This window comes from Orcinus orca, chromosome 10, assembly GCF_937001465.1.
Source record: "Orcinus orca chromosome 10, mOrcOrc1.1, whole genome shotgun sequence".
NCBI lineage: Eukaryota > Metazoa > Chordata > Mammalia > Artiodactyla > Delphinidae > Orcinus > Orcinus orca.
The window spans coordinates 16472798-16495027 of NC_064568.1; the positions used below are offsets into that span (position 1 = coordinate 16472798).

At 38.0% G+C, this 22230-nt stretch overlaps 1 protein-coding gene across 6 annotated transcripts in view; it reads left to right on the forward strand.

Moving 5' to 3' along the window:
- The window catches only part of CNTN3 (contactin 3), a 239603-nt gene that overhangs the window by 132207 nt on the left and 85166 nt on the right, over positions 1-22230 (forward strand). For 5 of the 6 annotated variants that reach the window (XR_007479545.1, XM_033437175.2, XM_033437176.2 and 2 more), the window contains 6 exons: positions 4311-4514; positions 5980-6082; positions 6610-6794; positions 10699-10835; positions 11965-12094; positions 14604-14754. Coding sequence is in view for 5 of the 6 variants with exons in the window: in XM_033437175.2 (XP_033293066.2) it covers positions 4311-4514; positions 5980-6082; positions 6610-6794; positions 10699-10835; positions 11965-12094; positions 14604-14754 (910 nt within the window). In the remaining variant the exon portion in view is untranslated. The remainder of the gene's footprint in view (positions 1-4310; positions 4515-5979; positions 6083-6609; positions 6795-10698; positions 10836-11964; positions 12095-14603; positions 14755-22230) is intronic. The other variant, XM_033437173.2, reaches the window with a different exon arrangement.

Here is a 22230-nt window from a genome sequence, read left to right on the forward strand (position 1 = left end):
CACCCTGTTCTCTGTTTTCTTAGTCAAAGTTCTGACCCTCCCGTCTCTCTTTTTTCCTCATAAGGACCTTTGTGATTACATGTTTGCCCTCCCAGATCCATTTCAAGATTCTCAACTTGATCACATCTGCAGACTGCCTCTGCCATGTATATTATTTCCCTATTGCTGCTGTAATGCATTACCATGAATTTAGTAGCTTAAAACACACAAATTTATTCTTTCATAGTTCTGAAGGTCCAAAGTCCAAAACCAGTTTCACCTGACGGAAAATCAAGATGTTGGCGGGTCTGCGGTCCTTCTGGAGGCTCAAGGGGAAAATCTGTTTTCTTGCCTTTTCCAGCTTCTATAAGCCAACTACATTCCTGGACTTACGGCCCCTTCCTTCATTTTCAAACCGAGAGTTTAGCATCTTGAAATATCTTCCTCTGACTACAACTTCTGCTTCTGACATTACATGTCCTTTCAATGACTTCCCTCTTATAAGGACCCTTATGGTGACATTGGGCCCACCCAAATAATCCAGAATAATCTTCCCATCTCAACATCCTTAGTTTAATCAGATCTTCAGAGTCCCTCCTGCCCCACCAGGTAACATGTTCAGACTTTAGGGATTAGGAGATAGACTTCTTCTGGGGGCCACTGTTCTGCCTATGTTTATTAGGCCCAGGCTCTCTCTTAAAGTTGTATTTATGTCTCTACCCACGTATTGGGCATTTACTTCTAGGTTACCTGCCTGAGTCTCAAAATCTGTCTTCAGTACAACCTTTTCCATCCCCAGAGTGGTTTTTCTTCCTAATTTTCCTGTTTCTTCTGCTTATTCCAGCTCAAAACCTTAGAGGTAGTTTTTTGTGTTGTTAAAGATCTTTTTTTTTTCTCTTACTTTTCTGAGGATGTGTTTGGAAGAAATAGTGGAGGAAGACCATTGTATTATTCTAGTTACATCATATTCCAGTAGATAGGCATTGTAAGCCAGTGGTTTAAGGCTTCTGCTCAGTAACTTAGCCCAGAAAGATGAACTTTCTGTCAATGGTGGAATTGTTCCTTCTTTGCTTGTTGGGGAGGGGGGATTGGGTGGTGGTCTCAGGATAGGCTTACACTGACTCTGGGATGCTGACTTATCTGGGCTTGTCTGGAGGGCAGGTACTAAGAATCAACCAGGGATTGGTTTGTATATTTGAAGAGCTTGGGGGATGAGGTGAGGGGACTATCTTGATGCAAGTTGGGGAGGGGACAGTTATCCGAAAGGTAGTCAGTGAAAACAGACATTTCCTCCAAGGGGAGGGGCAATTTTTAATACCCAGGCGAGTGTGTTACTCAATTTCAGCAACACCATGTCAGTTTAGGTCCCCTAAGAAGGAGACTACAAGATGGCATCAGAGAATCATACATTAAAAAAAAGAAAGACCTGAGGAAGTGCCTGTGAAGGATAAGGGGGGAGCGAGCAGAAATGGGTAGAGGGAGACTCAGACCGAGATTCAGGTCTGATAGCTTTGAACAGAGAGGGGAGGAAAACTTGCGCAGGAAGAATGCCAGGGCACAGCACAGTTCTGAAAATATTGTGGCCCTTCTGTTGGGGAGTCCTCAAGCCATAGTTGCCCTTATGAGGAATCCTGCAGGAATGCCAGCATTAACACCCCCATGGAGCCCCATTAGCAGGTAGCAAGCTGGGGAAGTGCAGCCACAGCACGCCTGCACTAGTGGCTGGAGGCCATCAGTTAACTGTGTGCCATGCAGTAGGTTCTTCTCAAGCGAGACCTACTTGGGACCCTTCCGTGTCTACCACAGTCCACTCTGTGATTCTTACATACGTGCTACTTCACGCTCATTTTGGGAGCAGCCTTAAAATGATTTTAATTTTGATATCCTTCCCTTACTTCTCTTAACAGTCATTACTAGGTCATATAGGCAAAGCTGCCACAATATTTCTTTAACAATATAATAATAGTACAATATTTAAGTAGTATCCATTTTAATTTGGGATTAAAAGAAATACTACAAATGCAGTCTTGTTTTATTTGGTATCGAACATTTTCAGTCAAAATTACATAGGTAGTATTTATTCCAAGTTGTTGCATGTAGCTGTTGTTCATACATTCTTCTTGCTGTATAATATTTTCTTTCATGAATTTATTAGATTTTAGGATTTCTGAATCAGTTTCTTTCCAGCAGCCATTCTCACTTTAGTATAAACTAGTTTAATAAGATTGACTTTTTCTACTACCCAGCTAAGGTCTATTATGTCAGGGAGCAGTAGATGTTTTACTCTCCCTGGATTAAAGGGAGAGGTACAGTCATATTCACGTCATAAATAGAACACTTTGGAAAGCAGAATAAGATTGCTTTGCTTCCTTTAAAGCGAGGGGAGGTCATGGGGCCATGGGGAATGTTGGGATGGGACTGGATACTTAGAGCCAAGGGAAGAGCCTAAAGGTTTATTTGCTTTTACAGCTGTCAGTTTTAACCATCCCAGAACACATTAAGCCTACCTTACCAGCATTCTTCAACTCTGTTGTTTGTTTAGCACTAGTGCAAGAGAAAGCACCATCAGGGTAGACAGGAAGCCAATTGTGGAGTGGATGTTTGAGATACATTTCTTTTCATACAATCCAACAAACAAATTTAGATTTCACGATCTATCACATGACTGAGTGGAATTTCACGAAACTCTACTGATATGATAGCATGACATAAAGATCAGTTCGAGATTACAAACCATTGTTTCTGAACATCTGCACAGCATGCCATTGACCTGCTAACCTTTGGAAATCATCAGAATTTGCTTTGAACATGGAAGAGAGGCACAGTCATGTTTCATTTCCATCAGGTACTTAACTGCCCTTTACCCTGTTCCCCTTGCACATGCTCTTCCCTCCACCTGGAGCACTTTAATCCCTTCATATTCACCTGTTCTTTAAGACCTGTTCTTCAGTCCTGAGAATGTCACCGCTCCTTCCTTTGAACCCCACAGGAACTCTCACCCAGTCCTGACACATTATCTCACTGTATTTTTGTACTGACGTACTGTCCCCCTCTACCAAGCAGAAAGACCCTTCACCATTGGAATTATGCTTTAAATACATTTTTGAACTTGTTATTCATTAAAATTGATTTTGATTACATATATTTTCTAAAGATTCTCTTGGAAAAGCATGACAGTATGAACCAGTGCCATAAGGTTAGTGGAATTGTAAAAGAAAATAGGGCCACAGAAAGAAGGAATCAAATAAACCAACCACAATAACTATACTTAAATAACAACTTGCTTCTAAAAAATATAGGCATCTAGAACAAAGCAGCAGAGTATTATTTAGTCCTCATTATCTCAGAGGAGGAAAACAACAGTTCCTTTGGGGAAAGTTAGTTTTCCTTGATCCCAAAGTTCAGGAAAACTCTAATAGTGGACCTGACGTAGGAGATAGTAGCATAATTTTAACGTAATTAACTCAATAAATATTTATTGAGGACTGTTAAATGTTCTTGAATGTTTCAGTTTGCTAATTTTAGGAGGAGAAAGCAGGCAGGATAAAATCTGACATTATTTGTTTACCAAGTGGTGGGAGGACAGATAAGTAAATAGATCATTGCATAAAAAGTGGTAAGTACTGTAAGTAGTATAAGCGTAGAGTTGCTCTGTACAGAAGCACTTACTCAGAGGATGAGGGTTGAGGAAGACTTCTCTGAGAAGGTGATTCATGATGTTGGAACCAAGCTTTGAAAAACATTTGGAAGTTATGACAGAATGGGGTTTGGTGTTGAAAAGGAAAGAAGCCTTGGAGAGAGAAAAAGGACACTGCAGCCTCCGAGAGCAGCATATATAAAAACCCAGATGCAAGAAAGAGTATTGGGCTTCTCAGTTGCTAAAGCCATAAGCAGGGGCCTAACCATGCAGGGTCTCATTTTCATGTTAAGCAATTTTGCATTATTCCAGAGACTACCGCGTAATTGCTGCAAGTGTTATGTCAGGAGCTGACGTGATGAGATTGGTAATTTTAAAAGATCATGGGACATGTAGTATGGAGATACAAATTAAAAGGGAGCAAGACTGAAGCCAAAGATACTTGTTAGGAGGTATCTGGAGTGGCGATAATGATGACAGTGATAATATCGCTCCCAGAAGAATGCTAATCAGCAGTGACCTCCATAATAGTTTAGAATGAACACAGCATCATGTCTCATAACCGTTTCTCTTCATGACCGGCAATAAAAGCACTCAGCATTGCTTTGCAGTAAAGGTGATTTCAGATATTTTTAATATACTGTGGAAAATTTTCCTTCATGATGGAATTTCTTTTCTCTAAAAATTTTATTAGGACTATCATATGCTTGGATCTTCAATGAATATCCATCCTTTGTCGAAGAAGATAGTCGGAGATTTGTCTCTCAAGAGACAGGCCACCTCTACATAGCCAAGGTGGAACCACTGGATGTGGGAAATTACACGTGTGTGGTGACTAGTATGGTGACAAACGCCAGAGTGCTGGGTTCTCCAACTCCTTTGGTGCTACGTTCCGATGGTAGGAAATGTTTCAAGGGGCAATTCTGAGTGGAAATGCTGTTACGAATACAAGAAAAAACAAATTGAGAGAAGTGAAAAGTATATCCTGAAGAATTATCATTTTGGTTTTTTTCAGAAGAAAAAATATTTATGAGTACAATGGCTAAAATGATTCCGTCAACCATAGGTCCCTGTACATAATTCTTACTCAGGACTGGCTTCCTGATTTGCAGGGACCAGTGCAGAATGAAAATGAGGAGTCACTTGTTCAAAAATTATGAAGAATTTCAAGATGGTGGCAATAGGTCATTAAGCCAAACGCAAGGCCCTCTGAGCCTGGGGCTCACCTTGCGTTCCCGTGACGTCAGCGGTCCTTATTTTTGCCAGTTTGAGGTTATTAAAGCTTTGGATATTTTGTTATAGGCTAAAAAGCATCTCTAAAGAAAATTAAAAGAAAAGGTGTGTACATTAGATCCCCAGAACTTATTCATCTTATTATTGAAAGTTTGTACACTTTGACCAACATCTCCCCCATTCCCCTACCCTCACCAGCGTAGTGATTATATAGTAACGTTGTGTTGTGTACTTGAAATTGGCTTAGAGAGTAGATCTTAAGTGTTCTCACTACAGAAAAAAAAGTTAATTTTAAAAATTGAAAATAGTAATTGTGAGGTGTTAAATGTGTTAACTTGACTGATGTAATCATTTCACAGTGTGTACATATATGAAATCATCACATTGTATGCCCTAAAAAAATCACATTGTACAACCTAAATACATGCAGTGTTTATTTGTCAGTCATACCTCAATAAAACTAGAGGGGAAAAAAGGAAAACAGGTGTTTCTTCAGCCCCTCAATGACTGTTTCAAGGGAGCCCATGAACTGCAGAGTAAGCAGATTTGGAAGCTTGGGTAACTGTCCCACTTATGCAAAACCGTATCTGATACAGCACAATGCCATGGCCACAAAATACTTTCCAGTCAGTTATAATTGAATTTGACCTTTCCCATTTATTAAGTTACCATTTCTTGTCTCCTGGTAGTCAATTAGTTTAAGATTGGTGTCTGTGCTACCAGGGTACCATTAAGTAAATTTCCTCCCATAATTTTTGCTCTTTAGGATATTTTAAGAACTCATAATACATTGTATATTTCGGTTTGACTAGAAATGTCCAAATTGAATACAGAATAAAAAAGCCTCTCGTTTTATATAATGTAAAAGGCCTAGTGGTTTTCTCAGAACTGCTCTTTAAGCTGTAACTTAGGAATCACGGAATCCAAAGTTCCCACATATTTATTAATGTCGCAAGTTTGGCCCAAGGTAGCACTGCTTCTAAAAGTACCTACCAGACGGCTAGTGAGTAATTCAAATCATAAGGAAGAGTTAGTTCAAAACAGAGCAAAAAAAAAGAAAAGTTTTAAGAAAAATGGGACAATTCCAAAGGAAACGTTGAAACCACTAATTTTGTATTGTGGATTCACAGGAGTGATGGGTGAATATGAACCGAAAATAGAAGTTCAGTTTCCAGAAACTCTTCCAGCAGCTAAGGGTTCAACTGTGAAGTTGGAATGTTTTGCCCTTGGAAAGTAAGTTTTGTAACATTTATACCGATACGCTAAAATATTAGGTTGCTGTAAGAGATCAAGATAGCTTTTAACAGCCTCTTCTTTTCCTTCTTTTCTAAAATTTTCTTTCATTTAGAAGCAAAGAAAAAATTAAAATACAGGGGAAATGTACATGTATAATTTAGTTTGAAACTTTAAAGGAGATTTACGGAGAATGACTGTGTCTGCCTAATTTCATAAACTAAATCGGTGTTATTTTTCTTTTGCTTGTTCATTTGTTGTATTATAATACAGTGAGTATACATTAGACTTTTTTCTCTAAATCATGAATTAACTAGAGAAAATGCACAGTTTATTTTATTAAATTATCAACTTAAAGAGATAAATCTTTGCATTTGCAGGTTTGTATCACTGACAACTGGCTGTGTTCTGCATTTGAAAATCTGTGCCTTTTTTGTTCTATCCTAAGAAAGTTTTATTTTGTCAAGCCTAAAATGCTTCCAGACATCTGTTTAAAATAGCAAATAACTTGAAAAATTTCTTCTTAGTCCTGTACCTCAGATTAATTGGAGAAGAAGTGACGGACTGCCTTTTTCCACTAAAATTAAATTGAGGAAGTCCAATGGTGTGCTTGAAATCCCCAACTTCCAACAGGAAGATGCAGGTTCCTATGAATGCATTGCTGAGAATTCACGAGGAAGAAATGTCGCCAGGGGGCGTCTCACTTACTATGGTGAGCCTTCACTTTGGGCATATTGGATTTTTAACTTTCGATCTCTCTAAAAGTTATTGTTATTGGGACTGGGTGGGGGTGAGTAGGAGGTTTTAGCAGAATCCCAGTGTCCAGCATTTTCTGTTCTACATTTTGTTAAATGAGGATATTTATCATGGAAGGAATTTTAAAAAATTAATTTTTGCAATGAAGTTGGAGGCATGATATACTCGTACTGCATTTTAAACTGATTGATATGATAATGAAATATTTCACTTTTTTTCCTAAGAGTAACCATTTACTCACTTAACCGTGACAAGGAGAGATCTTTCTATCTGCCCTTACCTCTAGAAAATGGGATTTTGTATCTTTCTTTATGGTCTTCACTAAGCAGAAAGAAACTGTCTACTGGGAAAACTTGCAATTACTGCGTTAGACAAACCACATAAACCCAGGCTTACTTGACTTCCTCAGTGTTATTCTATCCTTTCCAATAGCGTAGGTGTACCATGTTTGCTGCCTTTAATTTGTAAGCACAGTTATTTGATGTACTGCTCAATTTGGGTAAAGAAAGGTTAGTAACGTTACCTTTATTTAAAGTCCATTTGTAGGAAAATTAGATTATCCTTTTTCCCCAAACTTGCTTTCAAATCCCTTTTATTAAAAAATATACTAGGTATTTTGATGAAAGCAGGTTTTAGAAAGCAGAAATAAATGATTTTACAAAATGTACTATTAAATATGGGAACATGTAAGCTCAGTGAATATATTTTTGCAGTTTAATCATTAGAAACATTGTAAAACTAATAGGAATTGAACACTTGTGAAAAGCAAATGGCAATATATTCTGTTTATTTCAAAAACTGGAATTTGAAATAATTTTCAGTGCAAACTTGTACAGTATATAAAATGTTTCAGAGAGGAAAAACTTTGCAAAGACAAATACTAAAATTATAGAGCTTATTACGAACCCCTTCAAAAGAATGTGAAGTTTGTGCGTACATTATGTGTGATTAGATTGAAACTTATTTTATGGTAAGGTTATAGGATCCGTCAGGAACAAAATGGAGGCATGGTTTAATAGTATGAGTCATTCCGTGTTCTAACTCTCCCATCTTGTAACAGGATTAGGTTAGAATACGTAGCACCAAGTTGGAATTTCCCAGGTGTCAAGTTCTACATGTTGGTGGGATGATACGGAGATAAGTTGGGGACACTTAACCCATGTGGCTGTATAGCTCTAAGTCGACCGCAAACAAGTCCTAGTTTATTTTCTCCTTTCTAAGCAGCCACTACCTGACCCAGGGTAAGAAGTGACCATGACAGGAAAACACAGGATATTCCAACTGTCTTAATGTTTCAATAGGAATGTTTTTATCTGTATGGAACAGTGACCCTGCACAAATAATAAAACACTTGTATGACAAGACATCCAAAGCTAAGTTGACATTTATGTGCCTTATATTCAGGTCCTGGCACATTTTCTCTGTGGTGTGTTTTCTGCCCTTATCTACTTTTTCCCTTTCTCTGCATGTTGGTTGCCCTTGCAGTCACAGAATGGCTACCAGCAGTGGCTAGCACATTAGTTTTTGTTCATCCTTCCTTTCTCTAAAACATCTTGCAATTCACTTCTCAAGTCTCATTGGCTGCGTGTTCATTCCTAAACCAATCACCAGCTAGGAGAATTGGCATAAACAACGTAAGAGCCTCTTTTTGGAACATGGAATATGGTCAGGTTTCCCTGGATTTTGTGGGCAATGCGAGGTGATGGAAGAGAGGATAATTCAACGAAAAGTTGGGTCATCTTAGAAATAAAGAAGAGAGGAAATGGATGCACAATAGACAACCAACATCATGCACTATTCTTAGTAAATGAGGTAGACTGTTGCTTTAGTCCATTATGTAGGTAATATGATACGTACCTAAGAAACAAATTAGAAATAATGAGATAGAAGGACTTCCCTGGCAGTCCAGTGGTTAAGACTTTGCACTTCCACTGTGGGGGACGCGTGTTCGATCCCCGGTCGGGGAACTAAGATCCCACATGCCGCATGGGCCAGCCACAAAAAAAAAAAAAGAAAAAGATAAAAAGAAAAGAAATCAATGAGATAGAAAGTTTCATGAAAGCTACTTTACAGTTCTGGCTTAAGACTAGTATATTCAGGGCTTCCCTGGTGGCGCAGTGGTTAAGAATCTGCCTGACAATGCAGGGGACACGGGTTCAAGCCCTAGTTTGGGAAGATCCCACATGCTGTGGAGCACCTGAGCCGGTGCGCCACAACTACTGAGCCTGCGCTCTAGAGCCCTTGAGCCACAACTATTGAGCCCACCTGCCGCAACTACTGAAGCCCACTTGCCTAGAGCCTGTGCTCCGCAACAAGCCACCTCAATGAAAAGCCTACCCACTGCAACGAAGAGTAGCCCCCGCTTACTGCAACTAGAGAAAGCCATGCATGGCAACAAAGACCCAACATGGCCAAAAATAAATAAATAAAATAAATTTATTTTTTAAAAAAGACTAGTATATTCAATAAATGCTGCGCAGTTCTCTGCTTATCTGCTCTAATATTTCATGTAAAAAATGGTCCAGTAGAATATTTGAATCTCATATGATGGAATAAGGGGAAACATCACAATAAATGTACCAGTTGTAATCTCAGGATTGGCTTAGTCTGGCAAATTATCTTCCCATTTGGAGAATAGTAATATGAGGAGCCAGTGGAAATTTTTGCTAGAAACTTGAGTCTCAGTCAAGGGATCATGTGTGAGTTTATTTGTAGTCTCCATCCACCGAGGCTGATAATTCCTGAAAGAAGAAAATGTGTTTTAATATAGAGTAGAGAGGAGTGATTTGGGACTGAACTACACTTCAGACTGGGCAAGTCGTTTATATTTTTTAAAAAACAAAATAAGGTAAAACTCAGATGGGTACATTTTCTCTAAAAGGGAAACAGCTATATTTTCATTTCAATTTCAGTTATTAAAAAAAGCAATTTTATGAGATAGAAAGGGAAAGACAAACCTTCCCATGGTTGAAATTAAATAGAAATAGATAAACTGTTTCTCCAAACGGAGGATGCAAATGTAAATCCCGAAGTACACATCCCATGCATAATGCAATGTGAAACCAGGAAGACATCTCACCTCCTAGTCTCGGGCCTAAAACACAAGCTGAGACTTGGCTGAATATACTGTGAGTATTGAATGACTTTCATCATGAGTGGTACATTGCTTTCATCTGTAAAAGGGTTTCCCAAGTGTCTTCTAAAACGTAAGTAAAAATGACAAATGAACCTGATGCAGCTGATTTGCATACATCATTTAAGGTGGCACGAGTTACTTCTTTTTCATAAAACATCATTTGATTCAAATTGAAGCAATTTATCCATCTTTCCCTGCCTACACTTTCATTTGCACAGAGGTTCGTAAGATGTTCACTAGTTTGTATTTAAATAAGAGTTATTTCTAAGTTGAAGGAAATATTTTTTTCCTCCACTGTAGAAGTTTCTCTTCTATTGATGCTGATTTTTAGTGCAAATTTAAACTAGTATCTGCTGTCATTCACATATTAAGTTGTTATCAATTGTGATCTCATAATTCAAAAATGCACTTGGACAAGAAAATCTATTTTGTGTACCTGCATTTTTTTTCTACTAATAGACATCTGAAGAATGTAATACAGTGCCCAGAATTTCAAAAACAGAGAAAGCATAATGAGTTTGACTTAGGGAAAGGCAGATTGTAACATCCATCCTCAAATATAGAAATGTTTCATATACCCACTTAGTAAATAGGGAATTAAATATCATTTTAGCCACTATGCTTACGTTAATCTATTATTGCCCATAGTCATATCCATTTATGTGGATAAAGTATTTGTTTTTTATAGTGGAATGGTTTGAATTTCTTTCCTTTTTCATTGCAGCAAAGCCTCATTGGGTTCAACTCATAAAAGATGTGGAAATAGCTGTGGAGGACAGTCTTTACTGGGAATGTCGAGCGAGTGGTAAGCCCAAACCCTCCTACCGATGGTTGAAAAATGGAGAAGCCCTTGTGCTCGAGGTAAGGTAACATGCCTGCTTAATCCACCCTGTCCGCACTTTGTGTAAATAAATGCCTTCCCTAGTGACCAGTGCCAGAGTCAACTGGTGAGTTTGCATACATTCATCTGAACAGTTCATACCACGTTCATCTAAGAAGTGGTACAGAGGTAAAAAGGATAAAGTCAAGTACTCAGTGTGCCAAGGAGGAAATATTTTCAATATTGAATTTCACTGGGAAAAGGTGATTTTATGAATTTAGTACATAAAATGATATACAGTCAACCCATGAACAATGCAGGCGTTAATCCTCGTATAATTTATAGCCTGTCCTCTGTGTCCTCAATTCCTCTGCCACAGATGTAGCCAACCAGGGACCGTGTAGTCCTGTAGTATTTACTGTTGAAAAAGTATCTGCAAATGAGTGGACCCCCGTAGTTCCAACCTTGTTGTTCAAGGGTCCACTGCACTATTTTTTTTCATTTTGAAATTAGAGAAGGCTTTACGTTAATAAAATGTAGAATGTAATTTCCTTTTTCGTATTTGATAACTTGCATGGCCTCTGGAGAATAAATGTATCGATTACTTCATTACCTTGTTACATGAGTACTTATTTTCTCAATCACTTCTCTTCTCAAGCCAGGTAATTTTTGCTCTTTTTAAAAACTGTGTACTAAGTTATGTTCCTTCAAATTTCTACACATGACCATTCATAATACCTGCGAACCTTTAATAAATGTGTTTCCCAGAACCCTTTTTAATACATAATGTATAATATCTTCAATTTGCATGATTTTAAAAACTGGTGAGAACCTTTCCAGTTGATGGGGTGGGAAGCATGGTAGATTTCTTAAAGTCTGCAACTTTATCCACGGGGAAAAATGAAATAGTTGCAATATTTTACATTGTGCTTTGTTATTTATTTTACTGATATACTTTTTGATTGAAGGACGTTTATTAGTATTTCCAATGCTAGCTGTTATGTTAAGTCATTCTCACTGTTTCAAATAAGGGAAACGTTTAAACTTCAGGTCAGTTTGCCTAATCCCATGAGAAAAATTAAGGAGGTTTGTGTATGATTGATACAAGATTCAGTGGTTATCTTTTTTCTTCTAAAATGGTATATACAAGACATTTTTATTATCATCTAGGGGAGAACACAGATAGAAAATGGTGCCCTTACAATATCCAACCTAAATGTGACCGATTCTGGCATGTTCCAGTGCATAGCAGAGAACAAACATGGTCTCGTCTATTCCAGTGCTGAGCTCAAGGTTGTGGGTAAGACTAATTTTCTTGTCTTTTTTTTTTTTTTCCTTAAATCCTCCATACTTGCCAGAAGCAGAAATACTTACTTTTCATATTAGATTCCTACATCTAATAGCATTTTCAGTATCACAGCAGAATCATGCAGGGTTTCTAATCAAGGCACACATTTTAATGATTTCTAAGGGAAAGCAGCAATTATGACCAGAATTAAGGCCCAAAGATTGAAGAAGAGAAGCAACAGGGAGAGAGTGTTGACCTAAGACATCCTTATTATCCAACTCCAGCAGTACCAACTAAGTAGTACCTTTTAAGAGAATAAGTGACTCTGGTGTTCTCTGTTGCTGGTCCATAAAAGTAAATATCAAAATTCAAATCAGTAGTTTTTTGATCCAAAAGGAGTTGTCTTTGTCTTTAATAACTCTGCTGAAAACATCAAGCATTCGGCAGACCAAAGCTTTAATTGACCAAGGCTCAAGTACTTGAAATTATGAATTATTTTTTTCTTGTACTTTAGGTATAGGAGAAGAAAGGAGATGTTATATCATGTTTAGGGCAGTTGTCCAGAAAAACAGTTTAAGATGCAAATGACTTAAAGTCCAACCAAAATTGTCAGAGCATAACATAGTATGTATAAATAAGAAAGAAAGAGGGGGTGGGGGGAAGGGGGGAGGGAGGGAGAGAAAGAGGAGGAGAAGGGGAGGAAGTTTATTGCTCAGTGTTATTAAAATGGAGAATTTGGATTTCTGCTGGACTTGACCCAGGGCTCAAACATCATCACCACTCTCTGGCCCCATATGATGTTACCCAGCATGTTGTTTTCATTACCACCGTCAATCTAGTGGCAGAAGGATGGCTTTCTTAATTGTTCAGATGGAAGTCACAGTCCTACATGTCATTGGCCCCATGTACCTGATTTGAGTCACGTACCCATGGTTGGTCCAACCCAAATGGCCATAAGGTTGAAAGGCCCTGATCTAACTCAGTATTTCCCAACTGGGGATGATTTTGCCCCTAGGGGATAGTGGGAAATTCTGGAGACCTTTTTGGCTGTCACAGTGTAAGGGGAAGGTGGGAGAGAAGGGAGCTAGCGTGTGCTACTGGCATCTGGTGGGCAGCTGCCAGAGAAGCTTCTAAATATCCTACGATGCCCAAGATAGCCTCTCACAACAAAGTCCTGTCTAGCCCGAAATGTGAAGTGTCTCACTGAAAAACACTGGTTTGAGGAAAACAGGTCTTTCTTGGTGCCTGGAAGTTAAGAAACAAATTATATGCACCAGGAAGACTGAAGCTTGGGAGGGGCAGATCATCAACTCAAAATCTGGCTAGTGTTATCCATGACAGAGAAGTAGGGTGTCATGACGGAAAGGAAGTGAGATTTGCCCATATCTTAAGTCGAAGCATGGCTGTGCTCTTATGTTAAATTAACCTTATGAGCCATAGTTTATTCATCTTTCAAACGGATGGGTCCCTACCCAGTGTTGCATGGGGTTTTCATATGGGAAAATATATGATCTATGCTTAAAAAAAAGATTTCATTGAAATATAAAAGTATTTTTCATTTGTGTTAGTGAAAGTTACTCTCTCAGGATCCTAATTTTAAGGCCAGCAACCTTTGGATAACATGTCTTCTTTATCTGCAGTTATATATATATATATATATATATATATATATATATATAGTATAATTCCTTCTATGATTTCCACTTATAAAAAATAAGTTATATTAACTGGGATATGACATAAGACAGGGGATTAGATATTTGGGGAAATGCACTCGGTTCTTAACTTTTTTCTGCATTTGCGGTAAAAGGAAGGATGATTTTCTGAGTTAACATACTTAATTCAAATGATACATTTTTATGTCTCTTGAATGTTCAGGTATTGTTTCAGGATCAGCATTCCATCCATTATTAGCCAACATAATGTTTTCTACATATTATAGTATTTAATGGAATATTGTAACTTAATATAATAATGCATGTTATAATATATTTCTCCAACTTGGAAGTTAAAGCTAACCACGTGAAAATTTTGTAATAGATCTTGTTACTGTTTATACAAGAGAATAAGAATTCAGTACTCAGCCTTCATTCTAAAAACATTACTGAGCATCTAATGAGTGCCAGGCCCTGTGCCACATCTGTGTCCTTGAAGTCACAAGAGAGACCAACCCTACTGTTGTCCTCATGGAACTAACTTTCAAGAACATTCTATTAAATGCTTTTAGTTTTAATAAGCTCATGATTGAGCTATTTTAAAACTTCATAGTAAACTTTAAAAATTCTCATATAAAGTAATTGTCTCAGGAATTGGAACTTGCCAGAAAACACAATGGTAGGACTTACTTTTTAAGCATTGAAAGCATCCTATAGGTGCTACCCAATCAAATAAATCAAGTACCGATATCTTATGTGTCAAGAAACTTTAAAAAATCATAAAGTCAACCTTTGAAATTTACGGGAATTTAAAGAAATGAAATCAGACATCGAATTGTCATTCTTTCTTCTTTCATCCTTTTTAGCTTCTGCTCCAGATTTTTCAAAGACTCCGATGAAAAAGTTGATTCAGGTGCAGGTGGGCAGCGAGGTCAGCTTGGACTGTAAACCCAGAGCTTCCCCCAGGGCGCTCTCTTCCTGGAAGAAAGGAGATGTGCCTGTACAGGAGACTGAAAGGTATTCTGTTGTCCAGAAAGGTGGTGATTTATGTGCTTCTCGCTTTCCATCAGGATGCCAAAGTAGGTGTTCAGTACGAAGCGAAATGCAGTAGCATTTCAATAAAATGTGAGGTGTTCCAAGAACCGCAATAGCAGTATTTTTGTTTGTAATACTCTCGAGATGATACTCACCAGGTTTTGAAATCTAGAAACAGAGATTTATCTCACCTCTTCCAACATAGAATATTTTAGAAAGGAGTTTCCTCCCCATTTGCCTGGTAAGACTCAAACTGGGATGACAAAGGAATGCGAGCCCTGGACCCAGGCCCCCTCTCAGCTCCTGGTGGCCCAGCATCACAGGGCAAAGAGAATATATGACGGCAGCATATGCCAGATGAATACCCATCTTGCCGTTGCCCTATATTGAAATAACTTAGCTTTACAGGTATTAGTTTAAGCAGAAGCTTTCTTGATTTCCTGTTTACTGTAATAATATTTAAAATGGAGAGGCAGAATGGGGCCTACTTAAAAGCACAGCTTCTGGACCCAGACTGCTGGGGTTCAAATCTGTTTTCTTCTGCCAGCTACACGAAGTGACTTACACTTTGTGTGTTTCATTTGTTAATGGTTATGATGATATTAGCACATACTTCACATTATGAGGGTTGCTATGTGGATAAAAGACATAAATATCCATGTAGCACGTAGGTCAGTACCTGGCATAGAGTAAACATAAGTATTGGCTATCATTATTATTGACTGAGTACTTACTACCTGCTGGACTATTATGCTGAAAGCTTCTGGTAAGCAGAATCATGGCCCCAAACATGTCCATGTCCTTATCCTGAAGACATATGATTTACATTATTACATCACATGGCAAAAGATAATGAAAGTTAAAGATGGAATTAAGGTTGCTAACCGTTTGCCCTTAAAATGGGGAGATTATATTGGATTATCTGGGTTGCCTTAAGTATTCACCTGGGCACTTGAAAGGGGAAGAAGACAGAGGAAGTGTTTGAAAGAAATGTGTGGTAATGAGAGAAGAGCAGGAGAGATTTCCAGCATGAGGGGGACCCTGATTGGGATTGCTGGCTTTGAAGATGGTAGAAGGGGGCCAATGAACAAAGGAATTTCAGACTCCTCTATAACATGGGAAAATCCTCAGCTGACAGCAAGGAAATAGAGATCTCAGTCCCATAACCTCAATGAACTGAATTCTTCCAGCAACCTGAAGGAGCAGAAAATGATTCTAGGACCTTCCAAAGTAACACAACCGTGACAGCACCTTGATTTTAACCCATTGAGACCCATACTGGACTTCTGACCTCCCAAACTGTAAGATAATACATCTGTGTTGTTTTAGGCCACTAAACAAGTTTACAGTAACTTGTAATTGGAGAAAAAGGAAACTAATACAGAACTCTACACGTATTATCTCCTTTCAATATCTCTGCAACTCTGTGCTGTTAGATCTTATTCTCATCTCCATTTTTACTAATGAGAAAACGAAAGCTTAGAGAAACTATGTAATTTGCCTGAAGTCACATAGCCAGGATGAGTCCCATAGCTAGGGCATAACCATGAAGCTTTTTCAATGCCACATTGTGTACAGGGAGCCCCGAATCTGAGAGGTGGTCTCATCCTTTGAAGTCATGGGGTCCAAATTATCCTCTTTGGAGATGGGGAAAAACAAACAAACAATTTCTTAGACTAAGAAATGTAGATTTACTTTTCCAAAATTGCAAAGTCTTATTGCAGACAGACAACCAGGTTGCGCTGCTTTTAGTCCCAAAGATTTTTTTTGTGAGATGACAACACAATCTGCTCTCCCTCAGATATTTTATGGGAGACACCTCCGTTAAAAGGCAGCCACAGCAGGAGGACAAGGCCAAGTTGTCAGCTGAGTGGTTACAAAACACAATCCAACTAAGTGCTAGGCGGCACAGAATAGATTTCTGGAACAGGAAATTAATTAGTGATTTGGAGTTTAGTTGTTGAAGCCAGTTTAAACAATTATAGGCACAAACTAGTTAATTTTGGCTGTGATGGAAGTTAAGCGTTCGTGTATAACTGGTGACTTTTTGTTGTCAAAAACATTTTAGAGTTTTAATTGTATGCATAAATTAAACAGTGATTATGTTCCAAGGACTTAAATGCTTTGCAAAATAATAAACCCACTTGTCCTCACAGTAGTGCCTAGAGGTTTTTAATCTTAATTTTAATTTTAAAAGGGGATAAAAGATGAAGAGATTTAGCTAGAGGCACACAGGAGAGATTTACTCCCACTTTAGAGAGTGATGGGACAATGCAGGGAAAGAGTTTAAATTCTAGAATCTCACCTGGTATTTTGACTTGGCCACTTGCTACCTTGGTATCATTAGGTCAGTTATGTAACGCCTCTGAACATTAATTTCCTCATCTATAAAACAGAAAGAATAATTGCCACCTTATACAGTTGCTATAAAGTAAGCATTTACCATGATGTCTGATATCTGTAGATCCGCTGATCAGGAAAACGAGGTTATGTTACAGATAAAAAGTTGGAAGTAACAGTGGCTGAAAGAGATAGAATTTATTGGTTGGTTGGTTGGGCAGTTCATTGGCTGGCTGGTCTCTTAGAAGGTAGGCAGTTAAGACTACCTGGAATCCACAGTCATCAGAGATGCACGCCCCTTTTATCTTGCTGCTCTACCATCCTCACATCAGGAACCAGGACGGCTGCTGGGACTTCAGCCTCCCAAGACATCCTTCCCAATGTCATCCCAGTGTCATCCCCCAATGACAGGAAGGAGGAAGGTAGAAATCAAGATACATTTACTCCCTTTTAAGAATCTTCCCAGAAGCCCCATCCAATAATTTTCCTTATGCCTTACTGGTCAGAAATTAGTTCCCTGGCCAAACTTAGCTGCAGAAGAGGCTGGGAAATACAGATTTCTTTCCTGGGTGGGAGTGTGCCCAATGAGAAATTGGGATTATGTTTTAAGAAGAAAGGGGGGAAAGTGGTGGTTACTCCAACCATGTCTCATGTTCATAAAAGTTATTTCTCTGACCCTTTCACGCTTACTGACCCTGTACTTTGTATTAAGTATTTCTAACATCTCCCCAATGAATAAGGAAACTGTCAGGTATAAAAATAAGGTTAAAAGAGGAAACATGTTTAAGAGAAGGCTCCATAGTGCTGCAGTCTTTCCTAGGTATCTTAGTTCGAGCTTTTATAACATAATACCATAAACTGGCTGGCTTGAACAGTGGAAATTTACTTCTCACGGTTCTGAAGGATGGAAGCCAGAATCAGGGTGCCAGCATGGTTGAATTCTGGTAAGGACAGCTGCCTTCTCCTTATATCCTCAGCAAAGCGGAAAGGGAGCCAGAGAGCTCTCTGAGGTCTTGTCTATACGGACAGTAATCCCATTCATGAAGGCTCTACCGTCACGGTCTAATCACCTCCTAAAGGCCCTGCCTTCAGATACCATCACATTGGATATTAGGATTTAACATATAAATTTTGGGGAAACCCTAATATTCAGTACATGGCACTAGGTCTGGTGGTTTGGATTTTGCTTTTATCTCTTTGGACAGCAAAAGCACTGATGTGCCAGGGCCTTGATGCTTAGGGGAAAAGCTGCTAGAAGCAATTATGGAACAAGTTGCAGAGTTGAAGCTACTCCAAGTTCATGTGAAATCAGAGTGGGTCTCAGCCATCACTTGGCAACAAAAGCGCCATGTCCATCCCTCTCGGTCTGCAGGCTTAAGCCAAACTGGGGAAGCACTTTAAATGATAGATTTATTGTGGTTGTTCAGTCGTGGGCTGTTCCAACATAAAACATGCAGACTCAAATCTCATCTTGGGGACAAATGAATTCATTGATGCATTTGAAAATATAAGAGAAGGCAAAAGTTTTTGATGGGATATTTATGGCAAGATTTTAAATCTATAAAATTTTTACTTAGTTTTTTTTCTTGTGTTTCGGTTTTTGTTTTGTTTATTTGGGGTATTTTTGGTGGATCAGCATGGGTTTGTCAGTGAATAAGACACGATAAATAGGAAAGCTTTCTCTAGCCTAGCATATGGGCTGTTGACAAATGCACTTTTGATTAAGCCTATATATACATACATATATATATAGAGAGAGAGAGTATGATATAAACATAGATATCTATGTATTTATATAGATATATAGTATCATTCAAAGCCTGCATCAGAACAAAAATTCAAGGATTAAATATGTCTTTTAAAAATTATATAAATTGATAAATATGTCTACTATGTTAACCACACAATATGTTTGAATAATTATAATCTATCTAGTTTGAAAGTTTTTATATCAGCACAGTTACAGTTTTGAATCTTGCATGAGCCATAGTAATGTAGATCTAAGTGAGCGAGACGCCTGAATTACAGAAAGGTTTTGAAGAAATCAGTTAGTGCTTTCAAGTAGAGAGAGCATTTCAAGCTAAGGTAATAAAGGGATTACTTCCCAACAGAGGTCTTAGTAAAGCTTCTGTGAATAGATAACAAGGGCTTATAATGCACATAGTGATTCCTGAGCTCTTAAAATTAAGTGCTCATTCATTCATTTGAAAATATTTTGAATACCTACTATGTGCTAGGCACTAGGTATTTAATTTTCACCAGAGAAGTTAATCCCATTATTTGTAGATTTTCAGGGTATCAGGCAGGTAACACAGGACCTTTATAATAAAACTCAATTGACAAGATACAGAATGTTCGGTGATTACCTGAGGAGGCCCCATCTCCAATTTAGGGTGCAGAGCAGGCTTTCTGGAGGATGTAGTGTCTATACCAAGGCTTGAACGATGACTAGGATTCACTGGAGAAGAGTGCTCAAGGTAGGAGGAACAGCCTGTCAAAGGCACAGAGGCAAGGACAAGAATAGGCATTTGATGTTCAGTGCAACTCGAGTGAAAAGTCACTTAGGCGGGAGGGCTGCAGAGGGAGCGAGGCCATGGAGGTAAGCGAGGATCTTATTGTGAATGACACAGGAAGCCAAATGAAATAGAGTTTGGGCTTTATTTCCTGTGAAAGCAACATAATAAGGTAGCAGTTAAAAGATCAAATTTATTTTTTAAAAATTTATTTTATTGAAATATAGTTGATTTACAATGTGTTAATTTATGCTGTACAGCAAAGTGATTCAGTTATACATATGTATACTTTCTTTTTCATATTCTTTTCCATTATGATTCATCACAGGATACTGAGTATAGTTCCCTGTGCTATACAGTAGGACCTTGTTTATCCATTCTATACATAATAGTTTGCATTTGCTAATCCCAAACTCCCAATCCTTCCCTACCCTACCCACTCTTCCCCTTGGCAACCACAAGTCTGTTCTCTATGTCTGCGAGTCAGCTTCTGTTTCGTAGACAAGTTCATTTGTGTCATATTTTAGATTCCACATATAAGTGATATCATATGGTATTTGTCTTTTTCTTTCGACTTACTTTGCTTAGTATGATAATCTCTAGGTCCATCCATGTTGCTGCAAATGGCATTATTTCACTCTTTTTTATAGCTGAGTAGTATTCCATTGTATGTATGTAAGTGTGTGTGTGTGTGTGTGTGTGTGTGTGTGTGTGTGTGTGTGTGTGTATATGTATCACATCTTCTTTATGAATTCATCTGTCGACAGACACTTAGGTTGCTTCCATGTCTTGCCTATTGTGAATAGTGCCGCAGTGAACATTGGGATGCATGTATCTTTTCGAATTATAGTTTTCTCCAGATATGTGTCCTGGAGAAAGATCAAGTTTATGTTTAAAAAAAGTCACAACAGTGGCAGTAGAGAGCATGAATCGGAGCAGTTGGAACTTGAGGCAAGATTCCCAGTTAGTAGCAATTGAGCAGTTTGAACAGGAGAGGATTAGAGCCTAAAATAAAGAAATGGCAATGAGAATGGAGAGAAGTATTGAGGGGTTGTGAAAAAGTTAAATCAGCAGGACAGAGGACTCCATTAAAGATTTGGAGAGAAGAGGCTAGTCAAGACTGAATCCTAAATTTCCAGTTCAGGCATCAGGATCGTGGTCGACCTATTTAGTGAGACAGGGAACAATACAGAAGGAGCAGAGGTGAGGGCAAATATTATAAATTCAATTTGAAATTGTTTCAGTTTGAAATGCTTGTTGACAAACCAACTGGCTATATCTGTGTGCTTTTAAAGGTTGACTCTCTAAATCTGGAGCTAAGGAGAGCGGCCTGAGCTACAGATAGAAATTTAGGTGTTACGTGTATACAGATGGTAGCTGAAACCATGACAGTGGATAAAAGTTTCTAGGAAGGTACATATCATTAGACAGTAAATCATTAAATTAAAGGAAGGTCTGTATCTTAATTCTGAAGCTTATGGAAATTTAAATGTAATTCGAGGATGCCTGTTTTTACGATATCATTTAAATGACTAACAGTCACAATGTATAAAGCAATTGATATATTAAGTCAGGGTCCAGTTAGGTCACCTGGAATGCAGATATTCTAAACTTTTAAATTACTAATATTAATTCTGAGTAGAGTTTTTTTTCCTTCTTTTGGTTTGATATTTGTATCATCCAGTACTGAGAAAAACTATTCTGCTTTTCACCCTTCAGAAAGGAGGTTTTCTTTTATAAACAGAAATGCTCTACCCTTTGAGCATCCAATGGTTTTTCACTAAATTTCAACATTTTAGTGCTGTTGGATTCATTCACTTAAATCCACATGTTTTCAAAAGACTTGAAATAAAACAGGAAGTTTTGTCTCCTTTAAGCCACGGAAAGTTCTAAAAGACCCTGGAGAATGTGAATAGGCTTGGTATGCAAGAAGAAATAGCCACAGCTGGCATATTTTAAAGAATGTTTAGCTTTTCTGTTTCACTTAGTGGTACTTAAAACACATTAGCCAATTATCTTTAAAAACGGGGCTTTCACTTGAATGCTATTGCTTATAATAGTAAATATTTTATTACAATGGCCTCAATTCAGAAGAGAGTAAAAAAATGGCCCATTATTTCTAATTAAACACATTAAAATTGTTTCAAAGGTTCTAGGCAGCATTTAATACTATAGAAATTTAAATGCTTTTTAAAGAAAGAAATAAAGATTTTCCCCAAATATTAATAGCCGTAATCCAGACAGTGTTTTTTAAAATGTATTAACCAATTTTAATGTATTTTTTGCATGTAGTTAGAAGCTGACTTTAAAAGACAGTGAGCTTGGTATGCTGTATGATTCCGTTTATACGACAGACCGGAAAAAGGCACGCTTTACAGACAAAAAACAGTGATCACTGCTTGTCAGGGGCTGGGAGTGGGTGGAGAGATTGACTATTTTGGGGCATGGAAGAATTTTGGGGGGTGCGGGAATTGTTTTAGATCTTGATTATGACAGTGGTTACATGTCTGCATTCATTTGTTAAAACTCACAGAACTGTACAGCAAAAAAGGTGGATTATTTTCTCTATAAATTATACCTTAATTTTTTACACAAAATTTTGCAA